Source organism: Phasianus colchicus, chromosome 8 (assembly GCF_987193195.1).
Source record: "Phasianus colchicus chromosome 8, bPhaCol1.hap1.1, whole genome shotgun sequence".
In the NCBI taxonomy this organism is placed as follows: Eukaryota; Metazoa; Chordata; class Aves; order Galliformes; family Phasianidae; genus Phasianus; species Phasianus colchicus.
Genome location: NC_143443.1, coordinates 33,158,421 through 33,177,240, shown reverse-complemented (window position 1 = coordinate 33,177,240; position 18,820 = coordinate 33,158,421). Strand labels below are relative to the sequence as shown.

At 40.6% G+C, this 18,820-nt stretch overlaps 1 protein-coding gene across 3 annotated transcripts in view; it reads left to right on the top strand.

Moving 5' to 3' along the window:
- The window catches only part of ADAM12 (ADAM metallopeptidase domain 12), a 168,488-nt gene that overhangs the window by 104,006 nt on the left and 45,662 nt on the right, over positions 1 to 18,820 (top strand). For all 3 annotated transcript variants that reach the window (XM_090145647.1, XM_090145648.1, XM_031597316.2), the window contains 6 exons: positions 3,623 to 3,800; positions 8,288 to 8,353; positions 9,230 to 9,301; positions 10,246 to 10,415; positions 11,613 to 11,697; positions 16,679 to 16,827. In XM_090145647.1, the coding sequence (XP_090001773.1) occupies positions 3,623 to 3,800; positions 8,288 to 8,353; positions 9,230 to 9,301; positions 10,246 to 10,415; positions 11,613 to 11,697; positions 16,679 to 16,827 (720 nt within the window). The remainder of the gene's footprint in view (positions 1 to 3,622; positions 3,801 to 8,287; positions 8,354 to 9,229; positions 9,302 to 10,245; positions 10,416 to 11,612; positions 11,698 to 16,678; positions 16,828 to 18,820) is intronic.

Genomic DNA, 18,820 nt, shown 5'->3' with positions numbered 1-18,820 from the left:
TTTGGTGCTGAGCCCCAGACGTGAGCAGGGCTCAAACCCTGCTCAGAGGCAGAGTGAAATATCAGCTTGGGCTCAAGATTGCACTGAAGCTGCTTCCAGTTGGCTTGAAGCCTATGAACTGATGTCTGGACATGCTGCACGATGTAGATTTTGTTTTTCCCCCTCTCTGCTACTGGTGGTGGAGAGCCTGATTGCTTTAGATGGGAGCTGAATTGACTCATCTTTCCTGCTCAACTGTTTTTGTAGGTCTTTGAGTTTTCAGTATCATTATCATGTGAGAGAGAAGCAAACACATGTACCATGGGTTAGACAACTGGAAGCCAAAAAATTATATTTTATATTGCATTTTTTCCCCAATATTTATAAGTCTGGAAATTCTGGTAATCTTTTCTTGAGGTAGCGGTAGAAGTCTCACAGATTTCCATAGGAATTGATCTTTTGTCTGCTCATATCTGCTTCTCGAGCATACATGGAGTTGCTGGAATACCTTTGGGGTTCCTCATGTTGTTTTTGACTTTTTCTAGTTCAGTATACTGCCTTTTCATTTTTTGAAAAGCATTGTATTATTTAACATTAATGTCTCCTGAGAAAAAGAAGTTGTCCCACCTTGGTCACTGGGGAGCATGGGCTGACTCAGGAGCATAGGAGAACCACTGAAACAGAGGCTTCTTTGAAACAGAAAAATATAAGGGAAAAAACAATTACAGATTAATTCAATTGACATCAAATTCTCAGTAGTGGAAGACTGGTTAAGTATCGTTTATCAGATCTTGTCGCACTAAAAAAGAAAGAAATCAACTTTTTTTTGACTAGTTACAGTTGTAAGTGCTGTGCTTGGCAATAATCAAGGGGGAAAATTAGCAAAAAACAGAGCTGGCCAAGAGAATTCATATTTGATATTTGTTATCTTATTACAGATGGTCACAAGCTGGGTGCGGGTGTCCTGCAGGCAGTACTCAAAAGAAAAACATGCATTAAATTAAAGTCTTTCCTTTATGCCAAAACTGCAGATTTTGCTTCATATGCAAGGGGTGGCACCGTTCTTAAAGGAATGGGAGTTTAGGTGGCAAGTTGAATAGGCTGTCCTAGCACTTATTTGCTCAGTTGAAAACAAAATTAATCATTCTGGTATCTGTTCATGTGTCTGTATGTCCTCCAGTGAGAGAAAACGGGGGGTTATGAGTCACTTTGGACAATATCTGGGTTTACAAAGGATGATGTGTTGGAAACCCAGCAATCGTTGAGGGGGAGGGGATAAAGGGGTGAGTAAGCTTTATCCAGAAAAAGGATGCTATTAAGTCTCTCCATTTCAGTGTAAATAATTAAAGAAAATTATGTGTATGTGTGTATACATATATATTTTAAGGTTCTAGAGGAATGAATTTTAACATTAAAAATAAAACCTTCATGGTTTCATACTGTTTAGGAGTTGTTAATAAAGGGAGATGGTCAGGCTGGCCCATTTCAAACAGTGACTAATAGACTTCTGCCTCCACTGCTGGTTCCAGAAGCCTCCAGAATTGAATGATTTATTGCACAAGGGAAAAACAACAACCCTTACTTGATTATGCTGATTACAGAGTTGCTGATTATTGGAGTAAAGAGAATACGCTGCCCTGGTTTCCTAAATTTTTCAAGGAATATGGCAGATCTTAAATTTTAATTTCTTAAAACTGCAGATTGTGAGGATACTGAATCACAGCGCAACCTGCTTGGAGGTCCCCATGTGTCATCCATGTTATCATGTATCCTAGCTATTGCTACAAGGGTTGCTGTAATAAATCGCTCCTGCTTTTCCAGTTGTCATCCATCACACACAGCATGCTTGTATGATGGGTAAATCATACATTTTACCTGATTTGCCAAGGGCACTAAGGAAGCTGCAGATGCCTGGCTCAAATCAGTACAGTGCTCTCCTTTTGTTGGAGGTGTTACGGTGAATGCTTTTGCACAGCCTTTTTAATATCGTGGATTACCAGTCTTGTTTTACCTTGGACATCTAGATATTACACTTCACATGGAATGGTTATTTGTTGGCTTGGGTGGACCAACGCTAAGGGTGTTTGGTAACAAATGGACTGTCTGCTTGAAACCAAAGTTTCAGGTAATTGGGACTTTCTTCATCGTGTCTTTCTAAGATTAGAATAGCTAGGACAGCTTTTTCCAAATAATTTCACTTTTTATTTTTATATCAGTCTTTACGATGCCATTAACCTGCTTCTGGCTCCTTCCACCACGTTTTTCCTTTTTTAAACCTTCTGTAGAACTGCACAGAGACACGTACTGGTCTTAAAATGCTTGTAGTATCTCACCTTTGTTGTAGTACAGACAGAAGAGCAGACATCTCCTATAGGGGAAAAAGAGAAACTAATATAACATCAGGTTTAATCTAAAAATAATAGTGGTTTAATAGCATATAGAGAAAGTGTAGAGCAATGTAGAGAAGGAATTGGGGAAGAACTTTAGCCAATCAAAATTTTCAGAGGGATTTTAGGTAGATTGTAATATTTCTGCTGAGACTTTGCCAGCGTTAAGGGATTTATGCATTCATAATTTAAAGATATGGAAACAGAACGTTCAGTGTAGTGTCTAAGTGATGAGTACTTGCTATACCACATAAGCAAATGTTTATCAATATTTAACAAAAAATAAAAAATAAAAACAAATAAACACAAATAAAAACAAAACAAAACAAAAAAGGATTTTAAAGGATGCCTTTCTTTGATCAAATAGTTGCCCAAGGAAACTCAATATTCAGTTTGATGCAGGAACTAAGAGCATCTTGAGATGACAGTGTGTGCTCAGGATACAAGCTAGACAATTCTAAGTCAGACTTTGAATAATAAATGCTTTCCTCTTGCAGACAGAGCTCAAGTACAGATGACTGTAAACCTAACCTATGCCTTCCTATGGTATTGTGCCATCCTGATGTTCTCTTTGCACACTGCAGCTGACAGTAATGTGATAGGAGTGCGTTTCTCAGTAGAAGACCTTTGAGTTTCTCAGACAACATATGGTATTGTGGTAAAAATTAAGTTTTGGGCAAGTAAGTTATTTTAAACAGGAATCCTTTAGTTAATATTTCTGAACTTCATTTTACTGCCCCGTGGTGCAGTGTTTAATAACCCATTTTCATACTCTGGTGCCTCTTTCATCTGGCAGGTTTGATGCTTGCATCAGCGTTTGGTTTAAAAGGTATCTGCAGATCATAATAAATTCTTTTGCTTTCTACCTTCTCTTATAAAAACATTTCACACACTTTTGTTCGTTCCTGTTTGCAGCGGGTCCTCAGAAGCACGCACATCATTACTCCAGTCAGCAATGGCAATGCATCACTGGGAGAATGGAAAACACATAAAACACAAATGTAATTTTGTTCTACAGCACGACACTTCAGAAAAGGAAAACCTTCTTTGAGCCATAGCTTTTTGTAAGGTGTAGTGTGCTGTAATGACAAATACACAGCTTTGATGTTTCCTGCTCCACCCGACCATGATATTGTAAATCAGCATTTTGCTTTTTCGTATTCCTCTGTTATTAAAGCTTGTTGTAACCTTGTTGAAGGCAAACATAGGTTTGTTCTTGAAAGCAGCGTGTCTTACTCTGCTGTCTTCTGTAACAGGGGAATTATTGTGTTTGCAAACAAAAGCTACGTTCTGGAGCCATTAGAAGGTGCTACAAGTGAACACAAGATCTACCGAGCAGAGAACTTGGAAATAATTCCAGGGTCCTGTGGCCACCAGCTGGACATCTCTGCCATGAGGGCCTCTGACACGTCGCACCGCTCTCAAGCCAGCAGGGTAGGTGCATGCTGTGGTTTTGTGTTTCTGGTTTCCTAAGTAGTTTCCTGGTAGCATCTCCATAACGCTGTCTGCCATAACTCTCTTTTCCAGACTCATTTCCTATATCCCTACTGAGCAGGCTGCTAAACCACACGGTCAGCTTCTGTTGATGGCACGTGCTTAGGAACATGCCTAAAGCTGAGCACATGCTTACAAGATTTGCTTAAGCTTCATTACTTTTTCTCGCTCCCTTATTGCTTTTTCTCATTCTTTTTGGTAATGAGATAGCACAGGAAAAGTTTCATACTACCATGGTAATATATTTTGGTTCATGTATGATTATAGCAACAATTTAGGACCCCATAAGAACACTGAGCAATGTCTGGAAAAGTTCTTGGCCAGCCGAGGTGGAAAAGAACACGAGAGCTGTGATGCTTTGAGAATTGTGTTTTAAAACCTAAATGAGCCTATGCGTTCTTACAGGAAAGTATCCTGTGCAGACAAAACAAATTCTCACAATATTATCTTACAGATATATAACAGTCATTGTTTTTATGTAAGGAGTGCACTTAATGTGAAATGCACTAATGGAAACAGTAGAAAATGAACTGAAAACCATGAAGAAGAAATACTGCAACAAATTAATGTGCACGTTGGACGTGGATTGTAGAAAAGACTGTTTTAGATGTCCAGAAATCATACGGTGATACAATTCTGACCTTGTAATTCATTAAATGTCACATCCTGTGTTTTATAGTTACAGGTGCTGCTAAGCCCATGCATCAAGTTAATTGTGAAGGAAAGCAACCTAAATGGCATTACCAGATTTTAGTTGTATAGTGGAATTAAGTTATTTTGTGTTTTAGGAATATCAAGCGTTATCTGTCCAAATTTCTTCTTGTTAAAAAGAGTACATATTGTGTTAGCTGTTACAGATGCAACTTTATGGGCTAAGCATTTTTCTGAAAAGGTGCAAAGTCTGTAGGATGAAAGTGTTGACATTAATCTGCGTAAGCTTTGTTTATTATTTCTGCTTAAATAGTCCATATTAATGCTCCTTGATATTATTGATATATCTGTGACATGAGCCCTTTCCCAGAAAGGTAGCAGAAAAATCCATGGCCTTCCAGCCTGCCTTTTTGTTAAGTGCAGCTCTACCAAAACGGGCTTCTTTATAGTGAAGTTTCAAAAATAGGTTCCTACATTAAGCTAGAGTGTTTTACACCCTAAAAACTGTATTTTCAAATTACTTCACATGCTGGAAATGTACTTTTTGCATCTTTAAGGTTTCCCCAAAATGTTTGGGACATGCAAGTGAAGTTTGCAGAGGCAATCCGTGTAACACCAGGCAAACTAAATGAAAAGCATACGTATAACTATCTGATACATTCCAAACAATTTCACCATTACCCTCGTGGTTCTCACATTCTGTTGATGGCTTCAACTATGTGTTAGAATTCACCTTACGTATCTGAAGGATATTGTTGCAATGGTTCACTGGGCGTAAATATGAAACCTGTCACCAACCACATCACAGAGTTGGGTAAAATGCTTGTAATGAGTAATCTGGATACGCTTTTAATGTATGAATTCTGGAAGTTGTCAAATGTAATATGTGGACTGAGTTTTCACATTTCAGTGTTGTCAGCAGCTAAGCAGACTGTCAGGATACACTGAATAATGATGAATTGCAAATTATTGAGACACAAGGCTGCTCCAGAGTATACTGGGTCACGGCAGTAAGCACAGATCCAGTCTCGGGCTTAGGGCATAATGAAAATTTCAGGTTTCTTGGCAGGCTCGAGGTAGTTTTTAGTTTATTTCGCTGACCTTTCACCCATCTGCATACACTAAATGCTTATTGAGCAGAGCTGAAATGTTAGATCAATGTAGCACAAATTTAGATTAGCCTTTGGGTTAGATTTACGTATGAATAAATGATGGAGAAAACAATAGACTCATCTTCCCAGATCCAAATGTGAGGTTTGATAGATCGAGTCAGATGGTACAACAGGTGTGGGCAGACGCGTTTTTCTCCTTTAGGGCTGTGTGTATATATAAATTTTGAATCATTTTATAATGCAGGGGGACCTCAAACTGCAGCAGGGAGTGTGCCAACCAGATAAGCTCCATCGGTGTGGGATCCTACAGAAGGCATGTAATGTAGTCGCTATATTATGGCTTTTCTCTGTAGCCACACAAAATAACCATTTCAGTGGTCCTGGTGGATCGCAGATCAGCTGATCTGGGGAATTGGATCACAATGAGATGCCCTGTGAATCCAAGCTAAGCCAGTTCTCAGGTAGGGACGCACTGAAAGTATATGGTGCTATAGGACAGCAGTTTTGCAGTAAGATCAGGTATTGAAGAAGCAGGGGAGCAGGACAGCAATCAGCTGAAAAAAGTATCTTATCTCCCCTCATGGATTTTTGTCATGGCTGTATTATTGACTCTTCATTTTAATTCTGAGTGATTAAATCAGGCAATGGATTGTGTGTTGATGCAGTTGGCTGCAGAAAGCAGACAGAAAGAAGCGATAATTAGGTACATCTTATAAATAAATATCATACCCAAGGAATACACATAGCCTTTGGGCAAATTGCAGGGATGGATTCGTTATGCAAATTAGTCATCAGAGGCTCATATGATTATACCCTGCTAGCCAGTTTCTCTCAGGCTAACTCTCTCCAGTCCAAATAATTTTACTTTTGGTGAAAAACAAATGGCTTATTGACTGGGGTAACAGGGCCCTTCTTAAATCTTTGCACCTGGGTGACATCTCGGTTTTCACTCTTCATTTAGAAGACCAGATGTATCTCAGGGGTATGTCTTTAATCAGGACTGCATAGTAAATTTTGGGTTTATATTAGATCTTCAGTGTCTGAGGGACCAGCTCTGTCACAAACAAAACCCACACAGTCATTTGCCTTCTGTATCAGCTCAGTCATGTCTGATGTGTAGTGGAGAGGTGAATCAAGCTCTGCTGAGACCCTTCACACCCCATTTGTTGCTGGTACAGAAGCTGCAAAGGGGATGTGCTGGCTCTTGGGTGTCCTGCTGCCTGATGACCTGCATGGCAGAGGAAGCACCAGGTCCATGCACACATCATACCTGCATTATGGTGACAGTTGTGGCCAGTAGAACAAAAGAAGATGGCAGAGAACCCAGTACCAAGAGAAGTTACAGGAATATCTACATGTGCTCGTTTGCCAGGCCTGCAGTAAGTCTAACCCCATGAAGTAGAACTGATTCTTAGTCATTAATGATAGCTTCTAATGCTTTCTCAGGTCAGAAACAGTCTAAATGGAAATTAATGTTTTCCAGTCATTGTAGTTAGAAGGCTGAGTAGCACTATTAAATATGAGTGTTTTAACATTAGAATGCTGAATTACTGAGAGTTACATCTTTTACTTTCCTCTAGCTATTCAAAATCGATCTGCAGATAGCAAGGAGAAACATTTTGGGCACATCAAGAAAACTTTGTGAAATTTGGCAGAATGGTGATGTCCAGTATTGACAGAGTTTTAAAAGGGATTGCGCAGTTTGCCTTGAAAGACCGTTTGCTTTGAGAAGTTCAGTTGTCCTTTAGGTTAAAGAGCATCATGGTCATTAGTAGGTCGTGCAACTGCTGAAGTTGCTTAAGCTCTGGCACAAAGATTGGGCGTGCTGCTGGAACCTCTGTTTCCTAACTGTCTTATTTCAGAGGCATGGGAGAAATAATGCAACAGATGCTCAGCTGGCGTAAATCACAGGACTTTTATGGGCTTTAGAATGTCTCTTAAATTAGGGTAACAGAGGAGTTCTATGATTAGTAATATTACAATGTTTTATCTTTTTAAGGTAAGCATTGTACATCAGACCTGCATTTAGAACTGCTGGTAACGTGACAAGCTCTTTTATATGAATATACAGATATAAAATTAAAAGTAAACCATCCTTTTTTTTAAGCATTACAGTTTTCTACTCCAGACACTGACAGTTCATTTAGGTAGATTCTTTTTTCTGCAGTTTTGGTCTTGGTTTTTTTATTATTATTTTTATTACATAATTGCTCAGTTGACTGCTTGATCTCTGCTTGACTCAATATCCCTTCGTCACTCATTTTCCCTAGTAGTGTTTGTGCAAAATGTTTACATAAAGTCAATTAATCATTTCTTTAAGTGCACCTTGGGAAGTTCTTTCCACTGGAGATGATGTTCTCCTGTAAGGAAAGATAACTCAAACATTGCAACTGCAGAAACCCGAAAGGCTGATCAATCCTTTGCATCATTTTTCTCCCTGTGATCAAATCTCAGTTGTTTGGTTTTGGGTTTTGTGGGTTTTTCTGTGAGCACCACAAACTATTTCTGTTGTGGTAGATAAAAGGAAGGCTGGAAATCTGAGATGTTTTGCATCTCCTCTTGCAAGCATTATGTTGAACTGGGGAAGAGTTGATTCCAAGGGTCACTTACTACAAAAAAAAAAAAGAAAATCCAACAGAATACTGTTTTTATCTTTTTTGACAGTACAAGAGGGAGACTCTGAAGACAACCAAGTATGTGGAGCTTGTTATTGTGGCAGATAATCGTGAGGTAAGAGACTTAAAAGGACATGGGAAACACAGGTGGGAAATGAGTAGCTCTTTTCAGTTTTTGTGGAACTATAAGGAATGTGCTTCAAATAAATTAAAAAAAAAATATTGAGGCTTTCACATGTCATGTTTCTACAGTGCTAGGCAACAGAAGGCCCTTGAAGACAGGGTAACACTGATAGTTCTTTGTAGATCTCTCTTACAGTATTTCATAAGGAATGTGACACCCACGGGTAATTGGGATGTCTGTTGGTAATTCAAGATGTGACAAATGAAAATTCACAGCCCATGAACCGGTTGTATCTTCACTGCATTCTTTGACAGCCCTTGGTGGGACTGCCACTGTTTGGAGGATGCTGTGGGATCCTGCATTTCCCTTTTGAAGTAGTGTTTTACCATCGCATTGCAAGAAGCCTTCCTGACAGTTTAGAAACAGAGCTTTGGAGCCAGGGCAGGCTGTGGAAATGTTCCAGTCAGTTGAATGGCAACCAAAGATGTGAAGCCTTGGATTGAATTATTTTGCTACTTGCATTTGATTTTTCATTTGCAAATGTGATGGTCTTTCACTCTCCTTGAACACAGCTAGTTAGGGAGTAACAACAGCTCTGCTGCCAAAGCAATGTGCAGGAAAGCCTTTTCATTTTCACAAAACATCAGTCCCAGACAGACTGCAGTATAAGACTTAAGGATTTTAAAGTCCTTCTGTGAAAAACAAAATCCCATCCCAATGCCTGTGCTTATTATCCCATGGAAGCCAACAGGAATGTGCAATTGGGGATTACAGAGGGTGAGTAAGGACCAAATATTGCTAAGTGGCTGCTGTGGGAAAACACTACCCTGTTTGTGCTGCTAGAACATTGATCCTTTATGTTCCAAGTTTCAGAGACAAGGCAAGGATGTGGAAAAAATTAAGCAGAGGCTGATAGAAATTGCAAACTATGTCGATAAGGTAAGAACGTGAGAATGATTTCTGTTTTTCAGAAATTATTGCACTTTCTGAAGGAAAAGTTCATCTCCAGCACTTGTTGGAAAACCCTTGTCTGTATTCACACACAGGGTGGTGAGGCACTGGAGCAGGTTGCCCAGGGAGGTTGTGGATGCCCCATCCCTAGAAGCATTCAAGGCCAGGCTGGATGTGGCTCTGGGCAGCCTGGTCTGCTGGTTGGCGACCTGCACATAGCAGGGGGTTGGGACTGGATGAGCAGTGTGGTCATTTCCAACCCAGGCCATTCTATGATTCTATGATTAGTACAAATTAAGCTTCTAAAACTTACATTTTCACCTTATATGAAAAGAAAAAGAGCTTAAAATTAAAATTTATAAGTAAGAGTAAGTCATACGTTTCTACCCCTTCTTTCTTTCTTCTTTCTTGTTGTCCCCAGCCCATGCTCCCCTTGTGCTGGTAGTGAAATAATGACAGAGGAAGTGTAGTTTAGACCAGATCTTAACAAGTTCTCAAGGACACTAAGTCAAGGAGAAGCATTTGTGATTAAAAACAAGCTGCTGAAAACACCTCCACCTCTTGCATAATTGTCTGGCTGACTTATTACTGCAGGACAGGCGTTTATATGTTACCTGCTCAAAATTAATTTTGCATGTTATGATGTATTTATGTTTCATGCTTAATTTATGCTCAGAAAATGGCAGTGTTATCCAAATGGCTGTAATGCATATAAACAAGACAAAGATCTAGTATATGCTTTTCTCAGATTGTCAGCCAAATCCTGTCTTGATCGATACCTGAGTCCTTCTCCACTTTATTCCTACCTTAGAATTTTTATCTGCTCCATCCCTAACGCTGCACCTGCTCCCCCCTTGTGGCAACTCTGGTATTTGCTGCTGTGATAGCAGTATCCAACAGTGCAGCAATTGTTGTTTCTGTTTTCCCTTTAGTTTTATAGGCCTCTAAATATTCGAGTAGCCCTGGTCGGAGTGGAAGTGTGGAACGACATGGATAAGTGCTCTATTTCTCAAGACCCTTTCACCAGCCTCCATGAGTTTCTGGACTGGAGAAAGCTAAAACTACTACCTCGTAAACCCCATGACAATGCACAGCTAATAAGGTAGAGTTTACACCATGAATAACGTTGGCTGGATTGGACTGGTCATCTCAGCTGTTGGGATGGTCACTTGTGCTCCTTAGAGGCTGTCTTTCCTCTCTGCAATCACAAAGTGTTTTGCTGGACCCTTCAGATGCTAAAGACAAATCTGCTTCCTCAGCGATATCTCTTCCTTCTAGAGCTTTCCTGGATACAACACATGTGGCAGTCTGGATATGTAATAAGCCAATATTTCAGGTGTGAATTTGCAGTCAGTTTAAGGTGATCTCAGTGTAAACTGTTACTGAAGAAGGCAGTCCTGCCCTCCCCACTGCAGTAGAGCTGAGGGGATATTATTGTCAAGATGGTATAGACATCTCAGGGTTGGGTTTGAATGGAGCTTTGGGCAACCTGATCTGGTGGAAGTGCCTCTGACCATGGCAGGAGGGCTGTACCAGCTGACTGTAAAGCTCCCTTCCAACCCAAACCATTCTGTTATTCTGTCATCTGAATCCTGTTCCTTAGTAGAATGACCTCAAATTCAAAATACATTCTGGATAGGGTAATTGATTTCCATTTATGACTTAATGTTTAAATAATCAAGAGGAGAAGCCCTCTTCTTAAAAAGGAAAAAAAAGAAGGCAAAAATGTGAGTAAGAGAAGCACCTCTGTCTTGAATCTGTCTTGATCCAGTTATCACTTCAACCAATGAACCATCCTCTCTGCTATGAACAGACTTAGTTAAAAGGAGCTCTCTTTACTCACTGCATCTATATTCTGACATTATCCAAACTGCCACAAATCATTTGATTGCTCTGTATGTGTATTAATACTTGGCTTGCAAAAACTAATTCTGCCGTGTATTACAGCAAGTAGCATATAAACTTCCCATGGCATTAAAGTAACCCTTCCTTGAGTGCATTTCTATTCCCAACTTCAATCAAGGAAAAGAAGAAAGGGTCACATTACAGAAGTAAATCCAAAGGATGGTGATCAAATGGATCTTTTTCATAGCAGGGATTCTGTCACTGTCAGTTTAGCAAATTGGCAAAGCTAATCTGCACATTTCATTGTTTTCAACCTGCAAATGTCTGGAGCTGACACGTTTGAAACGGGATACTTGAGGCTGGCAGAAACACAAGACTTTAAATAATGAGGGTGATATCTTGGCACTGAGTGGTGATTGTGCAATTCTCCTTTTCCTTTTCCTCCCTCCTGCAGCGGGGTGTACTTCCAGGGGACAACCATTGGCATGGCTCCCATCATGAGCATGTGTACTGCAGAGCAGTCTGGAGGGGTTGTCATGGTAAGTGGCAAAAGCACAGAGCTGGAACCTGTCCCAGCTGCTGCAATGTGATCTCAAGTGTTGTAGTGCTGCGTTCAGTACCAGAATGTCAGTTCCTTTTAGTCACGTTTTCAGTCCCAATAATATCCATATCAACGAGCAGCTTGAGTGTAAGTATTTTAACTCATAGTTTGCATCGTGGAAAGCATAAAACTGAAATATGGTGTTAAAACATAGCATGACTTCCTTTCAAAAATCCTCTGCTTCTGGTCATCGTTATGTCAGATGAAGAAGTGCTATGAAGGAAGAGAACCAGAGGATCTGTTTGTTATGCACCTGAGTATACTAGTGTTACAGGCAACAATGGGCTATCCTGAATCTTTTATTATATTGATTTTATTCTGTATTTACAGAGTTCATTATGTAAGGTATTACTTTCCATCTTCGTAGCACAGTGTTTTTGTTATGTTGCCAGACGAGTATAAACAGTAGCAGCATTTATTCCACCTAAATCTCTCTTAAAGAGCATTACAGGTAGTGTTGTTAGATGCTGGACGTGACAAACAAACAAGCAACCATCTTAGCCAATATCTGCTAGTAGTTCTGGGATGTTTTCTTTGGGGGGGGGGCAGGAGGGGGAAATGTAAAAGAATGGTTTGAATTTTGAGAGCAGTGTTTTGTGAGAGGGAGGGGAAAGCAGTTTTGAATTAACTAGGCTTTTCAGTGCAAGTGCTTGAAATGAAATAAGATGTGTATTCTACATTAGGCCACTAATAGGCTCTGCTGGTAGCCTCAGCTCAACTCTAGAGCCGAAAGCCAGGAAGCTCTAAAAACCTCAAAGATATTCTTTATTTTTGAGTTCAGGCTGGAAGTCCTGAAAACCTTTGGGTTTTTTCTGTGTTTTAGTCTAGGCTTCCCTCACATTAGTTGGTTTAGTCATTGGCTCCTGTATCAGCGAGGTGGGAGCTGAGGAATGCACTATGCACTGAGTTTGCATGGTCTCAAAGCTCCCAGTTCTTCAGAGCGCTGTGAAGCCAACCTGGAGTCCAAGACACCAAGGTTTTTGCCTCAGGACAATCCACACAGCAGAGTGGCCCCAGAGATACAGCCCCTTCAAGCCTCTGCATTTCTTAGCTATCATCCAAGCTGAGCCTGGCTCCTTTGTGGTCTCTGAGACAATCAGGCAAGAAGCCATTCATGGAATATGATATATTGATGATCCAGGCTGGGAGGATTTATGAGGTGAGCAGGAGAGATGAGGAGTAGGAAAGATTGGGGAAAACAATCAAATCAGGTGGAGAAAGTCGCATCAAAATTGTAGAAAATACAAGGGCTTCAGTCCTCCTGTTGGCTTTAGAAACCAAGTCTCTAGTTTGTGTTTGTTACAGCTTTTTGTTGTGTATCGTGAGGCTGGGTATGAAAGGAAAAGAAGGCAGAGAGGAGGGGAAAGCTTCAGGAGTCTCCAGATGCACTTCCAACTCTTGGCAAAGACATACATGAGCCACCCGGCCCCGTTTTCCCCATTCCTCCCTCAGGGTAGCAGTCACTGCTTTGGCTTTATCTGCAGTTGGTCATACTCTTAACAATGACTGTTTGTTCTTTTAATTTATAGCATAAACTTTAAAATACACTGCAGTATTTTACAGCAAATCCCATCTTCCTCACTCTGGAAACTGATGTTTAAACAACAACAAGAAAAAAAAAAAGAAAAAAAAAAATCATTCCAGTAACTGAAAAAGAGGAACCAGTATTTCTTTAAAGTGTTCCCAGGGCTCTGACAGAGAAGAGAATGATTCATGTGTCCAAGAAAAAGCCAGGGTCTGTGGGGAAATTGTAACCAGGCTGCAGCTTCAGTGGAACGCGTTGTTTCCCAGAGACTCCCACCCTGGTGGATTGAAATGTTTGAGGTGCAAATTAACCTGAGGCTTGCACAGCATAGCTAGGGATGTTTTTCTTCTTCCAGTCGTCAATAAGGAGCCGAATCCAAACCGAGCAAATTCTCACCCTGAAACCCAGGTGGGCAGCTTCCAACCTTACCCCTCTTGATTAACAAAGGTTGATTCAGATATGCACAGAAAAGTCTTGATACATACGTGCAGACAAAAAGCTCTACGTCTGGAAAATGTGCAAATGAAATAGTTTTTGACGTGGGAGGCTATGGTGTCATAACATCTCAACACTGAACGCTGAGGAGCCCTGATAATTTGATTATACCCATCCCACTCCTAACATCCAACCTCAGAGAGTTCCTGGCTTTGGAAACAGTTCAGAAGGAAGAGACAATGGAGTAAGTGCCTGAGAAACCAAATGAGAAGCTTTTGAATGTAGATTTGGGAAGAACAGACCGTTCATGGTCTGACTGTCCTGACCCTTTTTGCAGGCCTACCATGAGATCTAAATTCCACTCAAGTTCCATACCCAATTTCTGTAGACCTTAGCAGGCAGTTAAGCTAAACAACTGTGGAACAGAGGCAGTGAATGGCTTAAATGAAATTAAAGGTATATTTTTGAAAACTTACACTCTTACAATGGAGTGAACTTGCAGGGATTGGGGCATGAAAGTGTTGTAGCTGTAGGTGACAGTATTTTATTACTGAGGTTTCAGCTGAATCCCACTGGAAAGAAGCAGAGTTCAGCTGAAAGCAGCTGCCTGTTTTATGCAACATCTTTTAATGTCTTAACAATGGTTGTGAAACTGTTTGGTAATGACTTTTACTACTCAAGTTAACTTTAAAAGAAGTAGGTGAAATAAATCAGTCACATTGCTATTCGTTTCTTTAGTAGTTGCAATACTTAAGTGGTCTCGGTATCAAATGGGGGCCATGTTACTGTTTGTTTTGATAATCTCCATTTATGCTGTCTTCAAATAACCCCTGTTGCTGAGACATCACATTCCTTGTTTTAAAAACCCACTCCAGAAACTGATAAAATTGCATTCCAAGTGGATCTGAGCTAGTAATGAGAACCGCATGGGATGTAATAATTGTTTGCTTATTCAAATCCCAAATTACATTTCAGATCATTTATTGCTGTAGTTCTGAAGTGGACCGCATGAACTCTTATTTTTATTTTTAATTGCCAGTGTTGGAGGTGCTCAGATGAGCAGAGTCCCTTTGCAGTACACAGAACAGAGCCTAGCAGAATGAGGAGCTGATCTGAATTTGTTGTCTATATGGTTGGTTCACAGCTCAGAGGAATTTCTAAGGCTGGACAACACAGCAATAACTTCAAGGCATCCATCCATTGCTTCGCCAGTAAATTATGTGGAATTATGTAATTGTTTTCTTAATCTTCAGTCCTGGATTGTTTTCCAGTTGTGTGAGGGGTTGTGTTCTTTTCAGGATACCAGATTCAATGGAACTGAATTCCCTAAGTATTTCATAAGTTACTGTAAGAACGAAGATAAATCAAACTGTATGGGACCAGTATCTAGATAAAACATCTCCATACGTAGGCCTTGTGCAGGAGCATGTATTTACCTGATTATTACAGATTATTTTGCTGCATACGTTTCCATGTTGATCCTTCTCCTAGGATGCATGGTACAGCTCCTTTCTTCAAACAAACATTTTAAAAGTTAGCTGCACGCCAACTGGCTGCTATGTTAGTCACAACATTTTGATACTGTTATTTCTTTTAAGTCAGGAAAAGCAGGAAAATCTTTTGTTACAAGATAAGATTGTTTTGAGTTTATTCCAGCTGAAAAAAGTAGTTCCTTGTTGTTGGAATTCAATTGTATTCTCTTTTTTTAATTCTGTTTTCTATATAAGGATTGAATTATTAAACATATTAGCACAGCCAGATGAAAGGAGAAGCTCTTAAGCCATGGAATCACAGAATGGCTTAGGTTGGAGGGGACCATTTAGTTCCAAACCTCTGCCATGGGCTGCCAACCACCAGACCCCTCCCCAGGTCGTATATTAAAAGCTTCATTTGTATATAGTTGATGACAGATACTTTTACCTTTCACTTCTTTTTAGTCTGAAGATTGACTTAGATTATACCAGGAGTTATTTAAACTGAATATATTCATATATGCTTTTAGAGCAGGCAGCTGTACACAGTAATTCCATTTACTGACTGATAAATAGTGGATCATGCATTTATATTACATGTTTATGCCTTTGGGGAAAGATTTTATGTGAGTACAGTGGATATTTTTTTCCTCAAGGAAAGTGATCGATGTGGAAATGTCTCTTTCTTGTGGTTCAGCCAAAACATCAGTCTGATCAGCAGCCTTTAATCAGACCGTGCAGGGAATTTCTCAGAAGTAGTTGTCCAAAAAATCCAGTATTTCAACAGGGAATAATGTTAATATTTCGATCTTGACACTTGCAGCATTTTGAATATTCATAGGTGTTAACTGGAGGGCACTGAAGATTTCATCTTGCTTTGTTCTTTAATTAAAAAAAAAAAAACACTTGGTTTTAAGGGTCCTTTGTCTTTCCTACAAGGCTTGAAAATTCTTCTTGGACTTTCTGGCATTAAAGAAACAGTATGATGAAGATAAAACAGACCAAGGGAAATCTCTTGCTTCCTGTGTAATTTACCACCTGAAAGGATGGATCTTCTTGTTTTTCCCTTATCACACTCATCCCCTCCCATAAATGATTGCCCTTTCCCATGCACCACATCTAAGTTACTGTTTTCTGCCACTGCCATGTCTTGGGAGGTTTGGGGAGTTACTGAGCAGGGAAATGTAAAGCCCTCAATAAAGATACGGCCCACGTGTTCAAAGCTGCCTGATGGCCTTGAGTATTTGGTGTGCTGAGAAAGCTGGGTGGCCAGGATGGATAGGCTGCTCTGAAAATCCCAATCTGCTTCTGGTATTCATGAATGGATTTAAGACTGTGTGCATTCAACAACAGTATTACCATAGCTGGTAAATTCATAAAGCATTAAGAGGAATAGACAATAGGACCTTGGAATGGGACTGTGAATTTTCAATTGCTTTCATACTTTGACCACTATTACATACTTTTTTTTTTCTTATTTGTTTAAGGATCATTCAGAAAACCCTCTGGGTGCAGCAGTCACCCTGGCTCATGAGCTGGGCCACAATTTTGGGATGAATCACGATACGCTGGAGAGGGGCTGCAATTGCAAAGCATCTACTGACAAAGGAGGTTGCATCATGAATCCTTCTACAGGGTAAGTGTGAGGGGGTGTTGTTGCACTTAGGGTGGAAAACAGTTTGGTTTTGTGTCTCAGGTACTTTTAAAGAAAAAATGAAAAACTTCAAGACCTGTCAAATTTCTTTGCGGTTATCCCCCCTCAAGCTGAAGCAATTATACTTGTTATCAGTGCAAGACGTGTACCCTTGTACTTTTCTATTTCCACATTACCAGTGTGAGAGACAGAAATGCTATAAGCAGCTGGTTAAGCTTTTCTTAAAAACCAAACTGCGTTGCAAGTGGTGAATCAGAATTTCAGCCCCTCTCATCTTGCCAACAGATTATCATAGTCATAATAGGAAATGAACGATGTCCCAAGGCCAGGACTAAGATGACTGTGTAGAAAATAAAGCAACGCAGGAAATATATTGTTATTATTATTAGACTCTCTGTAAAGTCTTTGTGTTGTGCTGAGAAGGTTTTTAGTTTTGCACAAACTTTGGCATTCGACCCTTTGTTGATATGCAGTGGTATTAACATATGAGCAGATATGCTGACAGAGAAGTTTGGTGTTTTTATAGAAATGAAAAGCACAGGCACCATAACCAGGTAACTAATCACAGCTTGCTCCTCTGCATTTATAAAATACTATTCGAAAATGAGCAATATAATGAATGTGTTCTTCATGGCCACATTCAGACAAGAACCAATAACATTAAGTTGAAGAAATAGATGAGATTTACTAAAGCTTTGTGCTGGAAAGTGGCATTCTGGACTGGATAGCCCACAGAAATGTCACTTGTCTGTGACTGGAAGCTGGTAAGAACCAATCAGACAAATACCTGTCAGCAGCATCTGGTAGGAACAGCTGGATTTGCCATGGGCTGAGCGGATGTGTTCTGGATCTAGCCTGATCTTCTGGTGTGTCTTCCAGTTCCAACACTCTCTGCGTGTGCTTAAACCTTATATATGCATTGCTTAAAAAACCTCTTCTGCGATTTTTTTTTTTTTTTATCAGCTCGGCTTGCTCGGAAACTGCACGTTTCTCAGAAAGGAGGGCAATATGGGAGAGGGTAGGGAGCGTTGGGCAGGATTGCTCCCTGCTGGTCAGCCAAACAACAGCTTTGGCACTTCTTCAAAGGCAAGCTGTCACTCTCCTTCAAGGCAGAAAAAGGGATTCTGGCCAGAGGCCAAACACAGCAAGTTAAGAGACAAACAATGAAAAAGGGAGTTGTGTGCTTAGAGGAGAATGAGAGTGGTTTGGGAGAGAAAAATAGCTTGGCTCTTCTGAAACAATAGGTAGTAAATATCCCTACGGAATTGCATTCTGCAGCAAGTCAGGGCTATTAAACACACTGTGAAAACAAACTGAAGGTGGCTCTGAAGTGAGGTGGTGTGATGGTGGGTATGCAGGGGGCAGGCAGGTCTGGGCTCTGAGCTCCAGAATGAGGTGTGTAAGATTTTGTCATCTCAGCTGAGCTGCTGGCTGGGCGTCCAGCTGCTCTGCTTTGGGGAATAAATACTGGAGATGCAATCAGGACAGAAGTTGCTAGATGCTTTCTGAATTCAGCCTGTGGCATATCTCTAACATAGGGTTAGCTAGCTTGTCTGCTTTCAGCACCGCAGAATTATAGAATCATAGACTGACCTGGGTTGAAAAGGACCTCAATGCTCATCCAGTTCCAACCCCCTGCTATGTGCAGGGTCGCCAACCAGCAGACCAGGCTGCCCAGAGCCACATCCAGCCTGGCCTTGAATGCCTGCAGGGATGGGGCATCCACAGCCTCCTTGGGCAACTTGTTTCTACTGTAGCCCAGTGAGTTTATCAGAAGGCATCCCTGGTATGCCAGTCCAATCACTTGACTCTGGGCATGGCCAGAGCAAGGTTGTACCTGCTCACAATGTTTCTACAAGCAACTCAGCTCGCTTTATCCCAGGGTTTCAGCAGCACCCTGGTGGGTTACCAGCTGTGCTGCCTTAGCAGTGCCATACCCAACACCAGCACTTCATAGGTATGGAACCACGAGGTG